General features: G+C 42.3%; 1 protein-coding gene across 1 annotated transcript in view; it reads left to right on the forward strand.

Moving 5' to 3' along the window:
• luzp2 (leucine zipper protein 2) overlaps nt 1-26,815 on the forward strand; it is a 137,624-nt gene that overhangs the window by 42,229 nt on the left and 68,580 nt on the right. Inside the window, exon 2 of the mRNA XM_079289378.1 lies at nt 24,539-24,656. Within this exon, the coding sequence (XP_079145504.1) occupies nt 24,539-24,656 (118 nt within the window). The remainder of the gene's footprint in view (nt 1-24,538; nt 24,657-26,815) is intronic.

Consider the following 26,815-nt stretch of genomic DNA (forward strand, 5'->3'; position numbering starts at 1 on the left):
GTTTATTTGTTATTTGTGCCATGTGTACAGGGGTAGTTTCAAACCTAAGATCCATTTTTCATCTTGTACAAACTGATCCTCAAAGCACCCTCACACTGTCCATTAATGGCCAGAAGAGCTCTTTGTGCCCAACAGTGCCGGGCAGCTCACCTTGCTTCCATTAAGAAGCTGAGAACAAACATCCATCCTGTCTTCAACAAGCTCTGTTGGCCGAGCAGATGATGATGATGATGATGATGATGATAAAATGATGTAGCTCCATACTGGTCTGCTGCACTGACCTCTGTGGTAGCGGTGCACCGGTCTGATCCATCGGGTTGGTATTGCTGCAGAAAGACCTCATTAAAGCCTATGAAAAAGTATTTATTGTATCAAATATTTATTCTAAATAACAAACTAAATAATTCAGACTCGATAAACATTTCTTTTTGTTGTTGAAATTGAACAGTTATGTGGCTTCATTACGACTGTGGAGGACCAGATTTTATAGTTACCTCACGTAGAAATGAGTTTCCCGCAGTGAGCTGTACACATGGACTGTATATCAGAAGTCAATGGCTGTGAGAAAGAATGCCACTTTAAGGCATTTTCAGGTCTGGGTATACATAATTAAAATCCGGAGGAAAGGAGAGCGCTAGCAATGTACTCTGTATCGCTGAGATGATGTTCAGGAATCGTAACGGGACAAAATCCGTAGGACGAGTGCATCCATACTCATTCATAAGGTGAACTCCATTGAACCTCGGGTGAGGTCTGTTACACTTGTGACCACACTCAGCTATGATGTAGCTTTGCACTGCAGTGCAACGCTACACTGCTGCTGCAGTGGGTGTGGAAAGAGCGTATACAGTCGCCACTAGTCGACAGAGCAAGTGTTGTGCTGCATACATCAACTGACAAGTCCCAAGTTCCAAATCAGCCTTTAATGTGGAAATACTGGGCGCATAGGAGCTCACATTCTGCTATCGCACAGCGGCTATAGGGCTGGAAGACTGCAGCATCTGAAGGCTTTATATTAGCTTGGACACATCACTTAATTAAATAACTACTCCGTCTTCTGTGTTTCCCCCCCCCCCTCCCCCCCCGCCGTGGTAAACACTACCTCCAGCTGAACCCGAATGTAAGGATTAATCACGGATGTTGTTCAGTTGTCTGTCTTTCTATTTGCCGCTCTCCGTTGAGACCCCCTTTACAAATTGCGGTGCTGGTGGGGAGGCAACATGCTGCCATCGCTGTGGGAAGGGAAGTCGATAGTCTCTTGCTCCTCGGTTAGAAAATGTCTTGACTTCACGTTTATCAGTGACGATACAGAAAACACGTGTGAATCTTTTTTCAATAAGTCCTCAACTGCCTGTTGCTATTGTCATCGTCATCGCTGGCTGTGGTATTTCAAGCTCTTTGAGCTGAGGAGCACATGAAAAAGACTCACATTCCCCGCCTACTGGTTGCCATGCTGTTACTCTCACTTGTTTGTACTTTGCAGCAATTTACACCATTTAATCACTTGTTTGCTCTGGATGGATGGATGTGGGTTTTGGGCGGCAGAGATAAAGCCGCGTCCACATGCAGTAGATTCCTAAATATTTTCCGGAGGTTATGGCCATAAAACGGTGGAGGAGGAGAGTTCCCTGGAAGACCATGAACTACAAAATGACAAAATGAAAATTGGTCTTGGTGAGTTTCCATTATTTTGGTAATCGTAAACACTTCTTGTGTTGCCTTGAGCAGTTGCAGCACGTTGTGTGTAAAAGTTCTCATCAAGGGCTCACAGCTACTGAGAAGACACACAATATTTCATCGGTTTCAATGGGGTGTTTTGACAGCGTTATCTGCTATCATTGGCATATCTCTCCATAACTCAGCACGGTGATATTGAATGATATTTAACGTGTCATCTCAGTCTCAAGCTTTTAAGTCTGACAAGGCGTCACTGTGCACAAACCAAGCCGTTAGGCATGTGAGGATGACAACCTTGGCAGCATGGAGGCAGTGAGTGGGGAACGGCATCCTGGTCATCAGTTAAATAGATAGGACATCAACGGAGATGACAAGCTTAAGGAATTCAATTACAACAAAGGCATTCCAACTTGTTGTCGTGTCTGAGTGGTGCCTTGTGTTCGCGTCTTCACTCTACTTTCTTTGATGTGTATTGATGCTTATCTCTTAACAAAATATCAACAACTCACAGTTTTATGGAAAACTTTTAATTGTAATTAACCACATATCAGCGAAGTGATATCTTAATGTGCATGTGTGTTTCTTGGCAGCTAAGTTCCCCCTCAACTGAAACCATCATTTTGGTTTCAGGCTAATTTCATTTCATTTATTATCCATCCAAGTGAAGGTACCTGACATTAGCCAAATGTTTCCTTTGGTGCAGCTTCATTGCGGAGGTAGAGTTTATGAAATATTTGGACACGATGACTGCAAACTTAGACAAGCCTTCGACTGTGTCAAAGTCTCAGGAGTACAATTTTAATCAACATTTCAATTCATACCGTAGAATTTGACTACTTCAACATGGTTACTTTTATGAACACAGGGTTCATGAGGAATTGGACATTGGCTGGTCACACTGATGAACGACACATTTATGCTTAATTTACTCAATAAATCCAAAAGAATTCATGTTTTTGTCTCGCCACTGTGTCCTACGCCAGCACAATTTATGTCATTTTACGAATGTATATCACATTTGCAGGTTTTCTTTCACTTTAGGTACTGTTATAAAACAGATAATGTCCTGTTTTGGTACAGTGAACACACTGTTAATTAACAGACTTTTTTCATTCATTATTTCTTTTTTTATCTAGGGGACCGAGTAATGAGCTGCCAGTACATTTTCTGTTATTGTATGGATTAACACCCCCCCCCCTTTCTTCCTCACATCTATTTCTCAGAATCGACCCACAATGCTTCATTTGCACATCAGCCCACTTTGAAGCTCCTTTAAATATTTCATCAAAGACCGGCGAAGGAGCTTACAGCGTGTGAGCCACGCTGGGAGAAGAATGCAAGAAGGCATTCTGACCCCGAGCGTAGCGTGAGCTTCAGCCACTATCTGTCTCACTTCATCACAGGCGTCAGCTTATGATCAGGTGCTCTTTAGTCTCCCAGCAGAATTTGCCCAAATGTTAATGGCCCTGGCTGTGTAGCGGTGGCAAATGAGCCGCAGTGTTGTCCCCGGCTCAGCCAACAGGTGAAGTGGAAGGCCGAGCCTCTGCCCCAGCTTTTAGCAGGACATGTGGCTCCTTGGGGAAAGTAAAACTATCTGTGCACATAGAGCCTAATACTATACATGACTTATGCAAATAGCATGCCTGTTTTATGCAAATAAGATGCAGCAGCAGAAGAACAGGCAGTCCTTGGAACTTAATTTTTTTATTTTAGTTCGCATTAATTTGTATAATGTGACTGTATTCATATAATATTTGCAATTAAAATGACTTCATGACTGATTATGAGTTTAGTTTTAGTTCTACATTAGGACTAAAATGCAAAACTGTTTATACGGTTTCACAGTGAACATTACAATGTTGTTATTCAGGGCTGCCATTTATGATCATTTTCTTAACTGATTATTTCTTTATTATTTGGTCTATGAAATACAAGAGAATAGTAAAGAAATGTCTGACCAACAGTCCACAATTCAATTATCAGTGATATAACACTGAGGAAAATAGCAACATCACATATTTGCAATGTTCCCTGATACATTTGTAGATCAGCTACTTGATTTATTCTTTCAGCTCTGTCATTGTTATTTAAATTGTAATTATCCTGTTGTAGTTATATTATGTTGTCGTTAACTCCCACCTAAACAAAACCCAAAAATAAACACCGTAATCTGTTTCCATGAAAAGATAACTCAGAATAAAATAAATGAACAAACTCCCTCCGATGGTATTCACGTTTGTTCAACAGGAAATTATCATTGAATTACAAGTATGTGTTTTGACAATCGTACAAATGAGACATTGGTAAAATAAACACGTAGATGAGCGATTGTCTCACTGCCATCCATTTAACGTGACTCATTTCAATAAAGCCTGGCCACAGATCTATTTTTGGCCCCGCTCAAATTGAAAAATGCAGATGAGACATGATTAAAGACTTGTGATGGAATTGTCTCGTGTGCCCAGCGTGTAATTCTTCCTCCATTTGTCCAATTTGCGAGGAGAAATGGGACTCATCAAGCATACGTCACATCTGGTTACTTTTCCCTGTAGAAGCACATTGTCCGGGTCTCAAACGTAAGATGAATCAATGATAGAGAGATAGTGGTGAGAGAAGCCATTGCCACTGATTCACAGTGACAGACAGCATACTGCTCAATGGATCTCGTGTAAGAACCACTCGTACGAACACATTCGTTCTTGTTGGCTTTCGGAGAACTTGTCGCACTTACCAATTTTGTAATATTTCGAATTTTGTTTTAGGCGCGAACACAATTTGTGAGTGGTCCAGACCAGTCGTTGGAGTCACGAGCAATTTGTCTGATGTTAGCCAAGCTTAAGTTTTTAATTAATGGATTGTTTACTACTTTTTTTGAGTTTGAAAACCCGACATCCACAAAATGATGTTGCCATTATCCTTTTCGACTCTGCAATTCGACTGTTTGGGTAATAAAATTTCATTCAAAAATCCATATAGCCTTACCAATGATATAAATTGTCTATTGACGCTGTTGTATAAGACTACAGTATCAGTATGTACATCTCAAACTGCTGTGTCGAGGCGTTTTTCATATGGAACCATTTCTTCTTTGTTTCAGTGACGGTACGACCCTCAGGAGACACGGCATGAACAGCACTCGTTTTCCCATTTGTTTCCCCCAGTCGTTGTCTCGACAGGCCTCTTCGTTCTGCTGGTGAGGCTGTTAAAAGTGCAGAGTGTAGAATTTGGCAGCATCCAGCGGTGAGATAGCAACCGACTAAAAGTTCTCCTGTGTGCAACACATGTAGGCAAACTACTTTATAGAATATATGGGGCAGGACACGTGGAATTATGTGGTAATATTGGGGCGTTAATTATGCTAATTTACAATTCTCCAGAACACACAAGTGGCATTCATTATGTTTAACTGTGTTAACATGTCTAACTTCTGTTTCTGCTGATAGAAGCCGATGCAGAAGTGTCTTAAACGTGCATTCTCTCTACTGACCAGCAGGGGGCGACAACTCCGGTTGCAAAAAAGAAGTCAGACTGTATCGAAGTCTATGAGAAAATGACTCTACTCCTCACTTGATTCATTACTGCAATGAACATAATGTTTCGAGGAGAAGTAGATGAAACTTTTTGCTACGATGTTTCTTATCGTAGTTGATTCCAGTCGGTCGTCCTTGTCTGTTGAACAAGTTGGCAGCATGAGGGTTAATCCTGGCAGTGGCTGAAAACCTTCAAAATAAAAACTGTGTGACGCACGAAGCAGGCAGCATTTAATTTAGCTTAGCAAGGCTTCTAAAGACTAAAGAAAGGTCTCACGATGACACATTCAGTATACATGAATCGGCCATTCAAAATAAACAAAACCACCAACTCCCTTCACCGTGGAACATGGAGTTCAAGGATGTCGTGATTCAAGTCAAATGTAACACGCGTTGCCATTCATGAATGTCAAAATGAAAAGAAGCCTTACATCAGGGTTAATTTCATGCTCGACAAACGCTTCAATGTCAAAATAGATGTTCTCTCTTCTCAGTGCTTCCTTGCAAATAACATTCGCAAAAACCAGTGAATCTGTTTATGAGACATTGTCTGCTCTTTGTTAGATGCACCATGACCCCCGTTTTTAGTTTTTTTTGTCATCACGCTGCCTCTCATGTGCATCTCGTTTTCTTATTAATTAATGTCACTGAAGAGGATAAGCTTCCAACGAGTCAGTGTTGAAACAGGCTTCACTTGTTGACGCTTACTTTTCATCTCGACTGTTTGTTTGTTTCAAGTATTTTTGAAAGATCGTTGCAATCGCTTGCGAGTGGTTTTAGCTCTCATTCTGTGTGCTTGGTCAGAGCGAGGTAAATATATAACAATTCAGAGGTTGTGAAAGGGCAGCACTCACTGTTATAGTTGGTCAGCTGTAATATTAATTTGAACAGCAGTATATAATTAGCAAATAATAGACCAAGTCATTATGCTCTTGACAGTAGGGCTGCACGATTTTGGTCAAAATGATAACCGGGATTATTTTAATCAATTATTTATCACGAGGATTCATTGATTTCAGGAACACTTTAAATCAACAGCAGTGCTTTCACTGCCATGCGTGATGCTACATTCCTGCTGATGTAAACATCTGTACGTCAAAATAAGACTGGTCCTCGTTCACACTGCATCTCCGAGAAGCAAAGTAGAATTGTGCCACAATGAAATCAACAGAGCACTGCTGTGGCTTTCACGTTCCTGCTAAATAACTAATATTTACGTCAAAATGAGACTTCAAAAGTTCTTCTTGACATGAATTCAGTGCTTTTTCGTTTTGCCCATGTATACAGTATATTACTTTTCCACTCTGGGGTGCAGTGGCAACATTTGGGAACGTTTTTCCAAAGGCTGCTGTTGTTTAGTGCGCACATAGCGGCGTGACAGCCCATCAAAAGTGAAGCGACATCTGCATCGCCCCCTGGTGGCTGGCTGTTAGTTCACAACGCGCTTGATTTGATACGCAGCTGAGTTTTCTATGTGCGAAGTACTCATTTTAAACATCAATAGCGAAATCCATCCTGTTTATCCCAATCTGCGATCGCAGCTCTACGACCTGCAAAGCGTCTGAGGGAGGAGGTAGAGCTGGATAGTTTGGCGTGCAAAGAGTCAGTCGTCCACATCAGAGATTGGAGTTTGTCTCGTCTACTTTCAATGTGGTCTAAACTTCAACAAAAGAGTCAGCGAGTTACAACCGAGTATTTCAGTGAATGTTATTGAGCTTTTTCTTTGGTCGTCTTTAATATTGTTTGTTGACCTGTAGAGAAATGCTCAGGGCTTTTATAACATTTCATTCAGCATTGGTGACATTTTCTGTCGCCTCCGCAACCTTCCCAATGATTTCTGCAGCTCCCATATACAGGGTAGTCGTAGTCAGATTGTGTATTGAGACCTGTTTTTCTGAGGGGGTTATTGCTGACATTGATTGCTTGAAGAGCTATAAGGAAAAATATCCACACAATAAGCACAATGAACCTTTAAACCGGTCCCACTATAGAGCTCATTCACACTCATTGCACCTTACTTCAAGAGCTGACATTAGTAAGAGGTGAGCATATAAAGAGCAAAAGAAACGTTTCACCCTCTCCATTTAGTGAAGACACTTGCTTTACTTTTTCATCCAGTGTTTGCTGAGGAAACTATTGGGAGAAATTAGGCCCAAGAAGACATTCACCGATTGGATGTCTTAGCTGATTGAACGCGATGAAGGAACCAAAGGAGATGGTAGGGCCCTATTAGCTGTTTAAAGATTCAGCGTAATGCTTTAATTAATTTAATACCCGAACATTTTTGTTGCTAAAAAGTTAATACATAGAATAATTCATTCATACATTCTAAGGACACCTAGGCTGCTGTGGAAAAGGTCTTGATGGGGATTCATGGCCTCAGACCCCTCGAGTGTTTTTGATGGCATTTCTGCTCTTTCATGCTGTTCTCAGTGTAGAGAGACAAAGATTGGCGACAGAGGGCGTGACATGCAACCCTAACCCTAACCCTAACCCTAAAGTGCCATGTTCATGCAGATACATATGCAACATGTTGCAGGTCGTGCTTTCTCCTTGTCAGTCTGTATGTGTATGTGTGTGTGTGTGTGTGTGTGTCACCCAGGGCGGTGGTCATCCATTGGTGGTTGGTGGTCGACTGAAGTCTACTCTTTAACCAACTGATTGGTCGATGGGGAAAAAAAAAACCTAAATAAACTAAATCAGCTACTGTGCACTCTACATGGGAGCCTAAATGAATTATTAATGCACATAAAAAGCTATTTGCAGCAAATTAAATGTTTTTTAACCTACTGATAGCAACAGAATGAAAACCGACCAGCATGCACCTGCCCATATTTCGCAAGTAGTGATGTGTGTTTTTTAACACCACCACCCACCCGACCTGTTCGCAGCTGCAAAAACATGCGTTAAACAACCTGAACGCAACCACAAGCCGCCAACTTAATGCGTTAAAGTGGCACAATTGTCCAGACTGACATCTGAGAGAAGGCCTGTAGCACTCAGTCCGGGAGCAGCTACAGGCAGCAGTGTAACACGGCTGTGATTGGTCCTGATGCAATTCCTTTTTCTTCTTGAACCCTCACCGCCAACATGAAGCGCATGCCCACACGCATAACCACTCCGGACACAAAGCAGACAATCGCTGTCACCGTGTAATTTCCATCCTGCAAACCAGCCTTTGATCAGCGCCACGGACAGCAGCCGAAGCGCCACATTCATCAACGTTAATATCACAGCCTGTCCTCGACTGACATGCTTGATGCGCAAGTAGGTCCAGCTTCAGTGATGGAGCTGCAGAATGTTGTCGTCCTACATGGGCCCACTGATATTTACGCCATTGATTCGCCATTGATCTACATAAACAAATGGTATTCTTTATTGTTGAATAACGGCAAGTAACCCTTCTTCAAAGACATTAACTCTCTCTCTCTCTCCCTTTTTCACTCATATAATTTCGTACATGTGTAAATGTACATGACAATAAAACTCAAAACTTAAACTACAGCGAGCAGAAGTCCAATTTTCAGTCTTGGTTTTTGGTCTGTTCTGTGGGACACATCTGTCCCTTTAGCCACTAAATGCACAGTGCTCACCGGCTAGTGTCCACCTGCGTCTGTCTGCTGCTGAACAGGTGGTCCACAGTGGAGTTTAGACTTGTTCCACTGAAAACAGCTGACTTGAGCTGCCAAAAAAAACAAAAGAGTTTAGTTTGTGTGCCATGCGTGTGAACCATACATACTCATTCATGCTAATACACTGAGGGAAGAAGAAGACTGACAGCTAGCAAACATGTATGCATGCATGCATTATGTTCTACAAATGTGATGTGGAAAAGTGCCCAACATGTTCCTTAAGCATCAAGGACACGCAACAATATGCAGCTAAGCCTTTTGTGGTTTGTTAAAATACATTTCTGACAGCAGGAACTTAATACAGAGTGGAATATTGTCACCACCTGGCTCAAGGCTGGCAACAAAAAGGGAGGCCACACAGATTTCTAACACCAAACTGTTTATTAGCTGCACAACTTCTGCATAACAAACAAATGATTAGGCTGGCCCTGCTGAGTGAGAGAGCGATGGACTCGCAGAAGGCTCTTTTATTGCCTTCCGGGAGGCTCCAATCAGATCATTGGTTGATTGGTTGATTGGTGCAGGTGACTCCTCCCACCAGGAACCCCTGGGCGGGAACACAGCCAGCGGAGTGAGGGGGTCGTCACAATATGCAGTATGTATATTACAGGGTTTATACTGTTGAATCTAGCAAAATAAGTGTGACCATAATCTTTCCATTTCGAAATAAGTCTGTATAATCCTGTTTCATGGCTATCGTTAAAGACAGCACATGATGCCCATATCTTAACTCACTGTTATGCAAATGTACACAAAAATTGCATTTTCATGAGCATTTAGCTGCAAGATATGACTACTTTTCTTATGGTATTAATATTTATGGCCAAGTGGGGCTATTACAGGAGATTTGGGAAATGAATGATGAACCCATTTCAGAATGTCCCACGTCTCAGGGCAAAGTGGCTTCCCCCCCAACACAAATAATCAAGTAGTTTATTCTTCAGACAAGCAATTTAACAAAACCGTTGCCGCCTCACTCAAGTGAAAAAGATACCGAGTCAGCAGAGTGCAGCACAAACAGATGGATGCTTCTTCAATGCAGAAATGTGTTTTGAGGCGGGGTCAAGCTGAAAGCGAATCCAGCACATTCAGCATGTTAACAGAAGGCAAAGCTTGAGAGGCCAGGTACCAGGGAGCACAGCAACAAGCCGTTTGATTGACGATTTCATTGAAATGGCACAACGTATCGGACCTGAGCCAATACAAAGGGAGGAATGCGCTTTGTGCTTTTAGAAAAGCACCTGAAAAGGTCCGCCGGAAAGAAACCATTGGATCTGTGTTTCAACGTAGACTTCGTCACTGTTACCGACGCGAGCACACGCATGTGCATTTCAGTAGCGTTTCATAAAATGTCGGTAAGTCTGTAAATGTCAGAAGTTATTAGAACCAAAGATATGAAGAGCAGGAACTTACAGATTCACACAAACATAAACCGAAACAACATTTATATTAACTATTCAACCGAATTGTACACGACCCAAATAGCCTTTATTTATTGAGTGAGAATATTTGGCTCCACTTAATTCTCTATGTTCAATTTTTCTAAAAAAAAAAAAGTAGCTCTATGAAATGCTGTTTGAAGCTTGTCCTATTATTTATTTATTTTTTCAAACCCGACTGGGATGATCAGCCATGTGGTGGTATGTTCTTGGTATTCCCTCTCTGTCTGCTCATTGAATAATCGATTCAGAGAAGCCGGATTGTTCCGCGCTCATGTAATTGTAAATCGTCCCGTTCGGTTCCAGGATTCAGCCGTTAGCATCCAGCTCTCTCTGCTGCTGGCTGTCGGAAAAGACAACGACGGCACCGTCTTATGAAGGAACGCTTCAGATGGCTGCATAATTATCTAAGTCGGGCTGGAATTAAACCATATTTTCAACGGTTTTCTTTCTTGAGCAAGGCCACTGATCACAACTTTCTTTTCAACTGAGGGTGAAGACCTCCATTAACCTTCAGTCTTTCTTTCAGATTGGTGGTTTGTGTCTCGGCACGAGAGATCATTTCAGTTTTAAATGTAGCATAGTGTGGTTTAGTAGACCCGCAGATTTGAGTTGAATTTTATACTCAATATGCTAATAAGTGTAATTATAAATTTGAGGATCTTTGCCTCGTCTGTGGAATGCATCAACTCACGGAATGTCCTCTTGTACTGTCAGTTTAAGTGGAATTCTGCTGAGCACGGCGTCGTTTAAAAGGCAGATTTAGTAACGTTTGTGTTTGCGCCACAATAAGCTGTTTTCACCCGCACGACTGATGTGTGTCTGGTCCCGAGAAAATTGCACTTGTCGAAGGTGCATGTGATCCGTGGCTGTGGTTGACGGGATCTCGTCCCGGTTAGCACATTGATGAGGCCGTGCGGCTGCGACGGGTTTTCTTTTTCTGTGCGCTCAGTGCAGACTGAGCCCTGTTCAAGAGGAACACGCCACTTGCGTAATCACCACCAGGCCGAATAACAGACACGCACATTTTACGGCAACATAGTCTCACTCCAAAACTCTTCAAATACTGCAGCTTGGTCAGGGGGTTTACGCTTCAAACTGGCTTTATTATGAATCGCACTGCTCTTCTTGGCAAGACACGCCCTGTGTAGCATTCAAGCGTTAGGATTGGCCAGGGGTCCATGCTCGCCGAGGTACTGGTAACCTGGTTTGTTTGGGTTCTATGCCCTGAACAATGGGCAACCCTGACCCGAACTACTCGAGGTCAATGCCAAACTTTAACCAATCGTCTCTGCCGCAACCAGCTACGCAGGGCGGGGCTTGCCAAGAAGAACAGTCGGTTGTGGGCGTGTCAATTTTTAGACTTTGATGTTGGCTTACCATCACTTTGGAGGTTGAGGACATGAGCTGGTAATGAAAGCTTGTGTTACTGCAGCGGCTCAATCATTGCATGAATGACACAACAGTTTTCCCGCCTTTATTTTTATCAAAGTGCCATTTTACAATGGCACTTTGATAATGGTGTGAGCATGCTCTCGCCCCCCCCCCGCCCCCCCCCCCCCACCCCGCCCCCCCCCCCACCCCGCCTGAGTCCCTGCTGAGCACAAGCACGCAGCTGTGCATTAAAGATACACTTCAAACGCTCAGAAACCCTGTCATCACCCTCGTCATCACCTGAAGTCGCCCTGATCCTATGACACAGTTTACGGCATAATTATTGTACACAAAAGATGGTTCAGCTTTGAAGCTGAGAGCCAGTTTAGGCTACTTATTTATATGATGCATGCTGTCATTTGTCCCACTTGAAAACAACAGTTGCTAGAGAAGGTTTCTCTATTTCGTCTGCTTCACTGTGAGGAATGGAGAAAGGCTATTCATGGTGACTTAGACAGCCCCCGATGACTCCCATTGAGAAATTGATTATTTCCGGCAGGGGAAATGTGTGATCAACATCGAGGTTCCCGTTCGGTTCTGTGTTTAATGCACTGATCCTGCAGCGGTTCTGGTGGTTGTCTTGTCTTGATTGCTTCCTACACTTGTTCCCATGCACTTCATTTTGAAGCGTCAGCAATACAACACAAGCGTTGGATCTTATACTTGCTGTTGATCATTATAAAGTAGTTTAATGTATTACCTTTTCAAGGTGAGGAAAAGTAAATCAAAAAATACAATTTCATGTTGCTAAGCATTGAATTAACTCCAAAGATGTGATGGATAAGGAAAAATGTAAATCAATAACTGAGGGTCCTCTATGAAGCCTGTAAACTCAGAGAACTCAATTACCTACTAGAGTGACGTCAGAGCTGCTGCTGAGGTCAGACTCAAAGCTAAGTGTGCAGAAAACCACAGTCCTGCAACTTGTGTGTGTGTGTGTAGGTTGGTTTCTTTGCTCGAGGTTGACTTGTGGAAAACAAGCTCCGACATCAGAGGCTACATGCCCAAACAAATATCCACCAGAGACAGTGGTGCTTTCCTGAGCATAAATAAATGCACATTTAACTCAATTTGCCGGAGAAGAGGAATGGAAATGCTAGACGTCACGGTTGAGAAGTAAATCAGTTTTACCACTATGGGTGAGCTGAGGGCTCAAATACAACGTGGTTAAGTTCAGGGAAACATCGTTGCTTTGCTAAGGCGACGCTGATAAACACGTGGGTAAAGTCGGGGGATGATTGTGGCGATGCCTTGAAATATATTGTCCGTCAGTTTGAAGCAAAAACAACATACTTATGTTGATCCACATACTATAATCTTAGCGTAGAACACATTTATGCCTCCAAACACTTGTAATTGTATTTATTCTATTGTCCTCGTCAGTCCTCGTATTCCTTTCAGCCAGTTCGTTCGGCAGTGGTGAGAAAAGACTTTGACTTTGCTTCGAGTCTCAGCACGTCGGTCCAAATCGTGGCCAGCTGGTTTGTCTGAGAACCGGGATATTGTGGCAGGTGCAGGTGCTTCAATAAACCAACACAACACGAATAAATCAGATGAAAGTCTCGGTAGGAGATTTTATTAGAGTTGGTGAGGTGGCAACTCCTGAGCTCAGTCAAAAAGACAAAGGCCCTGTAACCGTCAGCCCGCCTGGACTGAAACAATAGATTCAAATAGAGTCTTGCCGACTCCAAATTGATAATCCAGCCGCCAGCGGGTTTCTCATCCAGAGCAGAGTGGTGCACCAGCAGGGTAGTTAACCAGTAATCAAGTCACATCCGTCATCCAATTCAGGATCCCCCCCCCCCCCCGCCACCATCCCCTGTGCCTGGCTTTACTTGTCCTCATGTGTTTTCCCTGAGTGGCCCTTGGAAGTTGGGGAGCGGCTCCACTGATTGCCCTTGATGTGTGAATCAGATGCATCTGCCGGTTCCCAACTTCTCAGCCAGCGGTCAGACGGAGGGAGACAAGGCAGAGCCAAAACGCTGCCGGTAGATGAGTGATATGTGTCCAACAGCAGCATTATTTGAGTTATATGACACCGCCATGCTTTCTTACTGCTATAACAGATGAGCAAAAAAGCATAAGCTCTTCATGTTTGTGTGCAACAGCACATATAAGGGTCTCCAGCAGCGCATTGTACTGGAGGTGTACCGCCTCGCTTTAAATGAAGATTAGATTTTGTTGCCTAAATCTGAGCAACTGTTTTTGTTTGAATTCAAAATGTGAACCACGTGTTAATACTGCGACCACAGTGGAGCGCTATAGTTTGAGGCGCTGGGTGACCCAGAGAGTTGCCATGACCAAACATCAGTCTGTGACCAAACATCAGTCTGTGACCAAACATCAGTCTGTGACCAAACATCAGTCCGCGACCAAACATCAGTCTGTGACCAAACATCAGTCTGTGACCAAACATCAGTCCGCGACCAAACATCAGTCCGCGACCAAACATCAGTCTGTGACCAAACATCAGTCTGTGACCAAACATCAGTCAGTTAGTTTGATAATTAACCGCTGCACACACCTATTTTTTTACCCAGCAGAGTGCGTGTCGTGTTGAAGTTGGCTTAAAGTTCATATTGACCAGCTGGACAGAGTCGCTCTGTGCTGTTTGCAAAAAGTGTGATCACACACAGACGTATTTTAACAAGTGCTTTGTGTCATCATGTGGCATTAAGCACTTACCACCTCTGCCCTGGGGAAACCTGCAAATCCATGTTCCACATCAGCTGCAGGGAGTTTAAGGTGTTTTTAAATGTCCCTTAAACAATATTCTGCTTCGTTGAAAAGTGTTTTATTGTCCTCGAGGCGCTTCACTCGTCTTATTCCTGGATTTATACTTTTTTACCAGCGTGATGCATTATACAGGAACTCCATCACATGTATTGTTTACATTTCTATATATGGGCCTCGAACAGCGACATTCTCTTTCATTTCTAAATGCTAAATGTCCTTAAATTATGAGAAAATATAGGAGAAGTGCTGAATGATGAAAACCACTTGATAATAAATTGATGGCGTGTTGCTGATTATACATTATTCGCAGAGGTAACACTCCCTAAACACCAGATAGCGGCAGCTGTTTTGCAGTGTGCAAAAACTCTGGCACATGCCCAAGAACTGGCGACATGCCACCAAAAAATATTGCCGCAAGAAGAAGGAAGGAAGAAGTAGTGAATGTGTGGTACTGTTGCATAAACCTAACAAAGTAAACATGAGAGTATTCATTTAGCCAATAAATGTAAGAATCCAATCACTATAATTACTCTAAAACACATAATTACATACATTTCATTGTATTGTGTGTTTATTTTTTATTGTCCACAAATTGAATGATGTTTCCTTCCGTTGGAGAAACAATCTGTGGGCGATAAAATAAATGTTTTATTTTCATGATTAAAAACAACCAAACATTAATGAATCCAAGGAAACAATGGCCACAAATAGAATAAGAACAAATTGTGGATGCAAACCAAAATAAGAGGATATGTGTTTGTATGTCGCTTCTCTCACGAGGCCCAATAACACTGGATTATGGATTTGTTTGTGCGTTTTTTGTTTCACATTTTACATGTTGGGCACTTTCTCTCAGTGTCCTGTTGCTCTCGCAAATGAAGGAAGAAACATTCGGCATTGAGCTCGTAGTGCTCATATCCGGAGGATGTTGCCTCTGGTGTAGAACAGATTACTTTTGTAGCATTCTCTGACAACACTTTAGACAATGCTGGATTAGATGTTGTCAGAGGGGGGGAAGGTGAGGCTCTCCCACATAACAAAGATCGATTTATCGTTCGCAATAGCAGTGGGCACTGATGTCTAGCAGAGTCCGCCTTTTCAGAGAATTACCGAATTACCGAATTACCGAAGCTGGAAACACAGTGTTGCACTGCGAGGATGGGCGGAATTGCATTCGATACACTCAAATCCCAGATTTAATTGAAGCTGGCAGCCGTACGAGATTTTTGGGATGCTTTTAAAGCCGTAATGCTGTGTGATATACTGTCGTCTTCAGATGAGAGATTCTGCCATCGGAAGGCGGAATGAGTCACATCGATATCATACCTCCAGCTGAAGAAAGACGTACAGTACAAACTGAATGCCGGCATCCCTGTGATGCAAAATGTATGAATTAGTGAAATACTCTGTGTGTGAATATATTTTATCGGCCAGAACAAAATGGGCTTGGCTTTGACCTGGTTCATTTTGAATGAAATGCAGCTTTTCCGGTCATGCCGGGTGTTGTGTCGCTGTAATATGATTTGGATTGTGCACGATGACAGAGAGAACAGAGTCAGATGAGCTCAACCAAAGCAGGAAATAGAGAAACACACTCGGGACTTACTTTTCTCTCCACGTGTGGCTGACGGTAAAACTGATCAAGAGACAAAGAGAAACGATCTCATTTTATTATGATTATTTAATTATATTCAGTGAAATGCTGCGGGTGGTCCAGTTAAGAATAAGCATCACAAGGACGATGTGCCAGCTCCAGATCCACGGCTCTGTTGTGTATTTTGTCTCATTTGTGTTTCTTTTGTGACGACTGTACCGATCCGTCGAGAAACGGTATTGTTTACAAGTACTTGCAGAGAAGGATAGTGTTAAACGTCGAGGGAGAGTAATTGGCATCTACTTGTGCCTGTGAGTAATTATTGAATTATTCATCTTAATATGTTAAGTATTTCTATTTCAATGCCTTATGCCTCCCTTTCATAACGTAGGTAATGAGCAGATGAGAAGGATGTGGAAAAGGAGAGATTTTATATCCTTTTCATCACTGCCACAGTGAGTTCTTCATCAACTGCTCGAACGTAGCCTGAAAGGAACAATGATAACAATAAAAAAAGACATTTAAAACGTTTCTGGACAGTCTACGTGATTACCCAGAGGTCAACATTCTCACACAAACACGTCCGAAGGCCGAAAATCCATTCTTTCTCCGCATGCTCTCAACGACAATCGCACAATTCAAGAAAGAGTGAGATGTGCAGAATATCTGCATTTATTGCTCATGTGTAAAATTGGTTGACACTATTTTAATTTCATCGATCTGAATGATGAAGTACTTCAATAGAAACTGCTTTCCACTTAATTATTTTGCAGATGCATGCAGGCGCTCAGTGTCGGATGGTTCTTGCTTCCAAATCATTATTTTTCAGTTATATGATCAGATTGGCATTTTAATTGAAGTCATTTGGAGCACTTACTTATTGTTTTGCTCCTCAGCTTCATCAATACATAGAATGCTTCTATTAACTGTCGTTTATTTAACTGAATAATTTGCTCAGTGAACTAAAATGTGGAAAGATTGTTGGGACATGTATTGGCAGAGCCGGGAAGAGAAACTATTCCTCAACAACTGCAGTGTCAGTGACATGCTGAAAACTTTGTGTTTGCCACAACAGCGCTGCAATAATACCCAAGAGGGCATCTCGTAGCATTGTGCTTGTCAGAAACAAAGAACACAGTCAGTACCACATGCAATGAAATGAAGAATAATTCACACTTCCTTACAAATACACATCGCACTGCCCAAAAGTGGGAAGTAACTTTCTCAGAAAAAAACTGGCAAGCTGGGAGACAATTTTAGAAGTTTTGGGGGCGATTTGGGCAAGGCAAGGCAAGGCAAGGCAAGTTTATTTGTATAGCACATTTCAACAACAAGGTAATTCAAAGTGCTTCACATAAAACCATTAAAAGCATCAAAACATAAGGCAAAAGAAAAGGAGATTTAAAAACAATTAAAGAAACAGTGTAAGAAATAAAATTCAGTCGTAAAAAGTAAAGGAGATTTAAAACATACATTGAAACAATAATCGATGTCTCCCTGAGACATTACGCTGCACGCAATCAACCATACACTGCCGCAATTCTGCAATTACTCGCACACAAACCACGTCTGGAAAAGATCTCTGCCGATCTGCGTTTTATAGTGTACGCCTTGCACGAACTCGGTCCCGGAGGAAATGCCGATATATTGTGCAGTCCTTAAAAGCATCAAAACATAAGGCAAAAGAAAAGGAGATTTAACAGCAATTAAGAACAGTGTAAGAAATAGATGATCTTTGATGAAGTCTATAATCAGTAGCATAACATACGATACCAAAAAAACATGAAATTTACTTACAATAACGTCAGTATTATATATTATTGATTATGTTTGCATTGCTTAGGATTGGTGACATATTTTATGAAATCTCAAGTCTACATTGTCAATCGATATCCTGGATATGTTGATCGTTACTTTGACCTTTTGTTGACTGAGCAAAATGATCTTCCTCCCCACCAATCCTACAACCATGTCCCCCCCCCCCCCCCCCAATGAACCATGAAAATAAATTGTCAGACATCCCCTGACATGCATCCAATTAACATTCCCTGCTGTCCGTTGGTAAACATGACTGGCTTTAGTTGCAGATGTTGGATGGTGGTCATGCTCTGCTAGAGGAATATATTAATTCGCTGACAGGCCTTGGGCAGTCCCCCTTATTAAAACTATTTATTTGCTCCCGCCTAATGGCATAATTAATCCAGCCTGAAATTGGAAGTAGCACATAAACCGCTGTCTGCCTGTAATCTGCATGACGGCAAATAAACCGCCTTTTATGCTGAGGAGCTGTTGGTTTCTGTGACTGCCGCCTTGTAAAATAATAAATATTTAACTTTGATCCGACAATCAGGGACATGGCACGGTGTGTCAGCATGCGTAACACTGGCACTGCACTCGCTGTTTGGAATGCGTTTTCATTTTGTGGTCCAAGACTTGGAGGCAGCGCTCATTGGGCCCTCTGACGAACACTGACACAATCTGTACATCTACTATCATCACATGTTGATGAAGTAATGTGTGAGGATTTCAAGAATCATTTTTAAACAGCAACCAAACAAAGGATCTGCACCCGGTCAGTCTGACGGCATAGTGTACGTCGTGTGCCGGCCAAAACGTTCAACACAACCACCCACAACGTTTGCAAATGGAAACACAAAAAAGAACCCTTCTAATGCGTAATGAAGTAAACTTAACTCGACTGCTTGGTGAAAATACACCGTAAATATCAAAAAATAAAAACTGGAAGTACTACTCATTTTAAAGGCATTGTTGGTAATCATGAGAAACTAGCTAGATGAATGAGTATGCTAGATTTAAACAATCATCGAACCGAAATACCCAGCCCAGTGTTGCCAACTCTTTACCAATGACAGTAGATAGCAGCACGAGCTCCAAAAGTGGATAAATCGAGCAAGAAAGTCACCAAGTCAGCAACAATGACAGCTCGTCTCTTCAGGCCTCCGTCCAAAGTCACTCCCACGAACGTATCATGACGAACGTACACGACGAACATGGCTGTTGTTCCGACTCAGCTGTCAAGCTAGCAGCTTGTGGAGGACTCCGTTGATGCCAATGAGTACACGGGCAGAATACATAAAGGCAAACAGTTGCATTGTTCCATCCAATCATTACATTGGGGCCGAATGGAACGACCAGGTAACAGAGTGTTTGTCAGAGCATCTGACTCATTGATTGCTGTAAGGATGTAATGAGAATTTCAACAAAAATATCAAAAAGGTTTGTAAAGATGACCAACCCTGCCTTCAAGCCCATTGCATACACTGACACGTTTCAGTGAATATTGTACAATTTGTATATCAGCTTGGTCCAAAAACTGATGGGTGATAATGTGTTCCGTCCCTGTGTGCCGTCTTTGGTGCTTCTGTTAATAAATGAACAACACGTAACCCCAGCGGTAGAAACAGGCTGCAAGACATTCCATCAGCACTTTGGGGGTAAACCTCCAAAGGGAACCAGAGTTTGTTTCAGGAATTTATTTGTCCTGAATTGACCCTGTCAGGTAACACTTATTTATTTGGACTAAATAAGGTAATTTATATATTATCAAATGTGATTTTGGAAATTACTGACAAATCCATAACATGAGATGAGGTTGTTTCAAAATAAAAGTGAAACATTTTTGCTTAAAGAGTTACGTGGCCAATAGATTCTTGGCTGTGTGTATATTAAGGTCATTGGATTATGTGTATAGTTGACGTGTGGAATGAATGATTGATAGTGCTCAGCTTTCAGCTCTGGGTATTAAAATAAGAGGTCTGGTTGTGGAGGAGCCTCCAAAGACACTGAGCCCAGGGGAATCCTTTAATTTGTCCTTGTCTGAACCACCGGCTGTCTCCTGTGAACGTTGGGGAGGGGGAGACATTCGATCACTCAACCTGCTAACACACTGAGCTCCTCTGTGACTGTTGTACTGCAGCTAATTGCTAAGGAGAAGATGGCGGATGATATCCTCAATGTCCTTGTATTAAGTTGTATCCGTCTCTACGAAAGTGGAGCCATGTTTTTGTGATGGGTATATCAACCCAGTTCTGTTTAAGGGTCTAAGCTCAGAAGGGCCATAACCCCATTGAATTTGTTTCGGTTTGTTGTTATTTGTTGCCTGTCCAAGCGGCTCCAATTCCTCCATCCATCCATCCATTTTCCTCCGCTTATACGGGGTCGGGTCGCGGTGGCAGCAGGCCAAGCGGCTCCAATTCCCGTGAGCTGGAAAACATGAAACAGAAACTCGAAACATGAGACTCGGCCCAATAACTGGAAATGATATGCAAGTGTTTCCCCAGAAATGTGACTTCAATTGGCCGCATGGTGGCAGTGTAATTAACGGCCAAAAATGCAATTCTGGAGAAGCCACACCCCTCACACTGTTAGTCCGACTAACTTGAAAATGAACGCACACGTCCAGCTCATGGTGCTCCACAAAACAAGCCTCTTGGACCACATTAGCCTACCAGACTAGATTTTCCACCATTTTGAGTTTTTCAAAAGCTTGTTGATATCTTACATTGCAGTCATTTAGCAGACGCTTTTATCCAAGGCGACTTACAATTCAGATTCTATCACATTCATACGGCGTCGATTGAAGGACAGCCCTGCTCGCCACTTAGCCACGGTCACCCACTCTTAATTCGTTTTCAAGATATTGGCCGATGACCTTGAAAAGGACTTGGCTCAGCACATATTGAAGATAACAACCGTTGCAGGACTTGTCCACAAGAGTACCTGAGAGTTTCATTCAAATCGCTCGCTCGGGGTCGCTGAACTGCAATACATAAGTGTGTCACCACGCAAATCAGAATACAAATTAGAAATTGTTTGTCCAAACTTGTTGGATATTTTTGATTATACCGTTGAAATATTTCACTAAATGCCAAGAACTTTGACTGTTGGTACTTTCAGTGTGCAATCACCGACAGGCTGAACACATGGTCCTGACGAGACCAGTGTGTGATTGGTCTCACTCCTCATTGAGACTTTCTGAAGCCCAAAGCCTGCTCGCTGCTGCCTGAGGCTTTTATTTTGGCAATTGAGCTGCTTCCTTCTGTTGAGAGAAAAAAGGGATTGGACCCAGAATGGCCACTTGCGGCTATATTTTTATTTTATTATTATTTTTTTTAGTATCAACAGAGCAAACAACATGGGCCGAGGAATGATTCCCCAGTTCCATATGCTCCCGAACAGCATGTATGAAATATAACAAAGCACAAAAGAGATGGAGAAACAAATGAATAAAGATGAGAGAAGGCTATCGCTGGAGCAGCACAACAACTTTACAATACGCTACATCCAGCCTGTTCTCACTCCCAGGGAGCATAATACAGACGCGCAGAGAAAAAGTCTGATGATGTATTATAAAGACACAAAAATACCACAAAGGGTTGGAGGGTGGGAGCGGAGGTACCCCGGGGTAACGGGGTTTCCATACTTATGTTGCATTGTTTACGTTTTGCTTAATTTCCAAACTTATTTCAAGTGTTTATGTTGTCTGTTGTTCCCGAGGTTACATATTACGGTTTTATTTCGAGCAACATATTTTAGTTAATGAGATGAAAAACGGTGGTGGACTGTGACAGAATTGTGTGGGCAGCAAAAGAAAGGAGGAAATATTTTACTGTGTGCTGTATAATCTGAGGTACAGTATGTGATTCGCAGTTGCAGGAGGCTGTCCAGAAAAGCTACACGTATGTTGTACTGTTCATATGTTTTATTTACAGACCGGCCTCTGTCAACAGTGGACTATGAGCTCCTGCAGCACTCTCTGTGAGGCAGGATGTCACTATGTAGGCTTCCTTTATTGAGCCATTGCTCTGGATGTTGACTGTAGTATTCAGAGGCGTTTCCTTTAGCCTCAGCAGTTCTATCCACACTGCAGGGTCAGCGTGATATAACTCAGAGACCCGCGGTGACTTCAAGGGTAAGGAAATATTTGTCCTCAATAATCGGATCACTTTCCTCTCAGTCTCAGGAGTTTGATGAGTTTCACAAAGACAGCCAGGGACTGATTTCAAACTGCTGATGTCGAAAATGAAAGATTCCATTATCTCTCCACCGCTGCTTCATGGCCATGTGCCTGGTGGTGCCATTTCTGGTCCTCTTTATCACACTTCTCTGACTTGAAAAAGGGGCATCTGTGTGTGGGAGGGGGCTGCTAGAACAGTGGTCGTGGTGCAGTCATGCAGCTGTTACCTTTTCTTTGTTGTAATGAGCAGTTTATAGGCGATCGGGTGGGGAAAAGAATCCAGACTGTATCTTGGAGCCTTATGATATACCCGTTTCTGTGTCAGTTGGCCTCATATGATGGGTCCTAGTCATTTCACGGGATACCCAAGAGCCTGTTCCGTTGGGTATTGAATAATATGGCAGACAGGGAGGAATCTCTCTCCCCACCTTTCCCCGCTGAACCTGAAATAAATCCCCCCGCCAATGGTGGCGAGTCACGTGTGGGACTCAGCAGGCCGTGTTATTTATTTATTTCCCAGGTGTTGCTTTTCTGTGAGTGATGTATGTGTTATTGTGTATGATGTGCTGCTGGGATCCATGACAGAGGTTGCGCAGGGTTTTTGGAAGACGGGCCGGGCTGAAAGGAAGCCGTGAATTCAGAATAATGTGGCGTCTCTTGGCTCCATCCACGAGCATTTTTTTTATTTATTTTTATTTGAACCTACAGTAGCAAGTGAGGAACGGTTCTCCTGTCAAAAGTGATTCATGTAAGTGAGAGATTGTGTGACGACCAGCAAGTATTTAGCAAGGAATTATTCAGCTGTGTGTATCAAGTGTGTATCAGAATCAGCTTCATCAGAAGAACCTATGCTCTGCTTGAAGCTGTTGCTGTCACTTGGAGTATCTGATTACACAGGAGAGTAAAAAGAGCAAATCATTCTGCTCATGAATTTCTTGTTGTGAAAAGAAAATTCTTCATTTCTATAACAAGCTGTGTAGGTGTTTGCTGGGGCTGTGGTCATTCATTTTTCCATAACTATAGATTCTAAACTTGGATCAGGTTTACTTGTGATCAACCATGTCGTCATGCGTATGTCTGAATAAAATATAATATAAATAAAATGAAACTACCGGCTGAACGTAAAATGTTTCTGAAAAACTTTTCAATGGACCGAAATATTATTAATTCAAACGTAACTTTGAATTTACTGCATCTTCTTCTGGTGTTCTGCAGGGCCTTTGTGTAGCTTATTAACCTCAATACATCAATCTCAAATTAGCTCTCATATAATAGTGCCTGTTGAAGAGTGAAATTGGTTTATTCTTTGCATCACTCTCGGTGGTTGTTTATTTTGACAGCCCCCGTGTAGTTTAGTTGTTAAATCAGTTGTTTGGCCTCGCTGGTGGGGGACAGAGTTAGAAGTAAAGCAGGGCCGCGTGACTCGTTAACATCCTGAGAAACACACATTGCCCTGGCATTAAAAGAAGAAAACTCTCCTCGCAAAAGTGGATTCTGGTTCCATTATTAAGGTCACATGTTGACACGTAATATTTTTGTTTTCCGCGTCCGCTCACTGCTATCTGCAGAAGAGCAGGTCTTAGGGGGCCTTAATTGTCGATTATAAACAATTAGAAGAGCCAAGGGGCCATCAAAGTAATCAGATGTATGGGCATTATGGGAACTGTATGGCCTCGAGTCTATTTCATGAGCAGGGTAACACATTCAGATACACTTTATCTTAAACGCCTCCCAGAAGAGTTTCTGCTGTCCTCGAGTCAGTAAACAATGTTTGATTCAAGGAAAGATACAGTTTTTAGATTTGTGTCAGACAGCGAAACGGAACCCATGGTGACGCGTACCTCTTATGATCATGGCGATTAAACGGGTTAAAAAGTAATTAAAGTCAACTATGGAGCCACCAAATGCCACATTTGTTCGTTCATCTTTTAGCTCCTGAGCTTTCATTTGGACCGAGTCTGTCTCCAGGTCCCTTGATGGCTTCTTTGTGCCCAGATACTCGGTGATTACAGTATGTCTCTCGCAGTAAAGAAGAAAACATTTATTCTGGCTGTAGTTCATGCAAACATTCTGTCGAGTGATATTTGCCTCTGGAAGCTCAGTGATAAATGACGAGAACACCGCCACTGTGCCGTTCAGAGTTCAGTTTTTCAAAGAGAAAAACTGGATTTGACAAATGTGCCCTGTATAATTTCCCCCTTTAATAATTGGATGGACTACATGGATATGTAAATTGGGGATACGGGGGCATACCTCTGGTCAATAGACCTATCTCTGTAAACGAGCTTTGCCTAAATTTGGTTGATTGAATGGAATAGAGGTTTTTTTTCCTCTTCTATTCACCCCAGGGGCTGTCCTGAGTAGATATTAGTTCTCTCCCCTATTGCTCTACCCTTTAACAATGGTGCTTTTAATCCAGTTAAAAAACACCTCTTTTTTCCCAAGGGTGCCATTAAACAGTGAATTCTCCCAGCCAGTAGGCAGACGTTTAATAGGGAAATCTCTCGTTCTCTCAACAGACAAAGCTACGATGGGCTGGAAAAGAGGCTAAAGGAGGTCTTCGGTGAAAGGAGCAGCATCCTGCACCAGCTCTCCAAGACATCAAAGGAGCTGAACAGCATAAAAGGCAACCTTCAGGTTGGAAATGTATTGTTTGTTTTTGAAAGATACAGCAATGTTGGAAGGCTGAGTTGGTCGTGGGGTTTGAGACGGAGGCAATCCTCTATCGTCAGCCATATGATGACCGGGAAACCCACGACTCTTCTCTCTTATTTTTCAATCAATCTGTTGTATAGCGACACGTTGCTATTAAATGTTAATAGGCAAGTGTTTTTTTTTCAATTTGGTGAGCCCGGCCATTGTTTCGTATGTGATGCGTTACTGGAAAACTGAATAAGCAGTTCAGAGACGGAAAAGCAGATCAATTAGTGAGTGAATTTATTTTAAGCATTAACGACACCAGCAGTTACAAAGAGCTTTAGAGAAGAACAGGAAGGACATCAATTCACAAAAATGCAAACACTGTTCCATCCAATTTTCAAAGCATTTAACTGTAAGCGTCAATAGTCTGCTTAAAGCTGCAGTTCGTCTTTTTCAAAGCTCCGGCTCTCGATCAGTAAGCAATATGTGGGGGGGGGATGAGTGGAGAGGACATCTCCTTTGTTAGCAAATTGACCAAAATGCATGCCCATTGTTATCCTGTCATTCCCCTTCTCCAGTAGCAGAGTGTTGTCTGCCTGACTCGTTGATCCTTAATCAGACTGAGGTTTGTGCAAGTTGTTATCTATGGCCCAGACCATGGTTCTAAAATAGCCGTAGCCTAATCGTGCTGTGTATTGATGATTCCATGGTGCTGTCCGTGGTGCTGAAGTAGCAGACCCATTTGTAATTGACCCGTTGCTGAATCCCGTGCCTCGAACACAGACCGGCCAATCACAGCGAAGCATGGGCCCGCTCTGACCGGGGTGGAAAGTGAGTCGGCTGGATTTGGAGCGAGTCGTGGTGTCACAGTGATACCGTGAGAAGTTGGAAGGAATTGTAATCTTCTAAAACGTTGCGTTTTCACATAAAAACCTGTGGAGCTAACTTCGGCACATCATTAACTAGCGTTAGCACTATGCTGTGCTAGCATAGGTATACTGGCTGCCTTTTGTTTTTTAATGATTATAACAGTGAATAAAAACCTACCCTGCTTTAGAGGAACAGTGTTCTTCATTTCTTCTGTCTCGATATCCATGTGATGTGCTGGTTCACGTTTGCACTGTGAGCTGTAGCTTTAGCATTCATCTTTATCTTCTTCACCCGTTTTCTCTGCTGAATCCGTTTGACATCCTTCAAACAAATACTGTGGACCCTTCTATCTGCTCCCTTCTCTCAGTTTCGTCTTGGATCTATAATATTGTAAAGCTTTAGCTCGAGTTGTTCATGGGGCAGTAAGCTCAGGTGAACAAAACAAAACGGGTCCATCCTGAAAACAATGTCAGCATAACATGATGACCTGAGCTTCGTCTTCAACTAAAGTTAACTTCTTCTAAAGTTAACTCTAACTAATGCCACACTTTCACTCTTAAAGAATGTTGGAGCCGTTTTAAACCAGGATGTAAACAAGCGTGTGGCTACAACAAGAGTTTTTAGAAATGAAAAATCACTAAAGATGTTTGTATACACCCACCCCTCACTTTGCATGCATATAACTTTAGTTTGCCCTCATTCAATTTGGCCTGAAACCAAAGATGCAATATGTTTTCCCCAACTCCCAGAGCAAGGCTGATTTTGCATAATGTAAGAATAAAAATAAGACATACGATAGCTTTAGGTGGATGGTAATTCGGATATTTTATCCCTGTTGGGAGGTATCTGTTGGTTTGGTCTTCATCATTTTATGGAGTAATGTATTCTATTAAATTATAGATACTATAAGTCTATAAGAATTTCACAAAACGATGATCTCAGTGCCAGATACATGCTGCACATCACTTCCCACCAGTCAGTTTAGGTCAACTTCATTATGGCTCTATGCAATGACAAGAAATGAAAAGAAACTCAATTGTATATTTGAATCATTTAGTGTCTTCGCATTAGTGTATGCAACAATGATCTTGCAAAATATGCCTCCCTCTTGGACATTTAGCAGTGTGAATATTCACCAGCCTCAACATTTGTTTAAATTAAGATTCACCTGTCAGAGGTGCAGCAATTCTCGATGCATTACAATGTATTGCATCCTCAGTTTTCTACATTACTGCACATGGCTACTTTTTCATCAATGCATACAAGCTTAACTCCCTTTGTATTTA

The sequence above is a fragment of the Melanostigma gelatinosum genome (assembly GCF_949748355.1).
Source record: "Melanostigma gelatinosum genome assembly, chromosome: 2".
NCBI classification, from domain to species: domain Eukaryota; kingdom Metazoa; phylum Chordata; class Actinopteri; order Perciformes; family Zoarcidae; genus Melanostigma; species Melanostigma gelatinosum.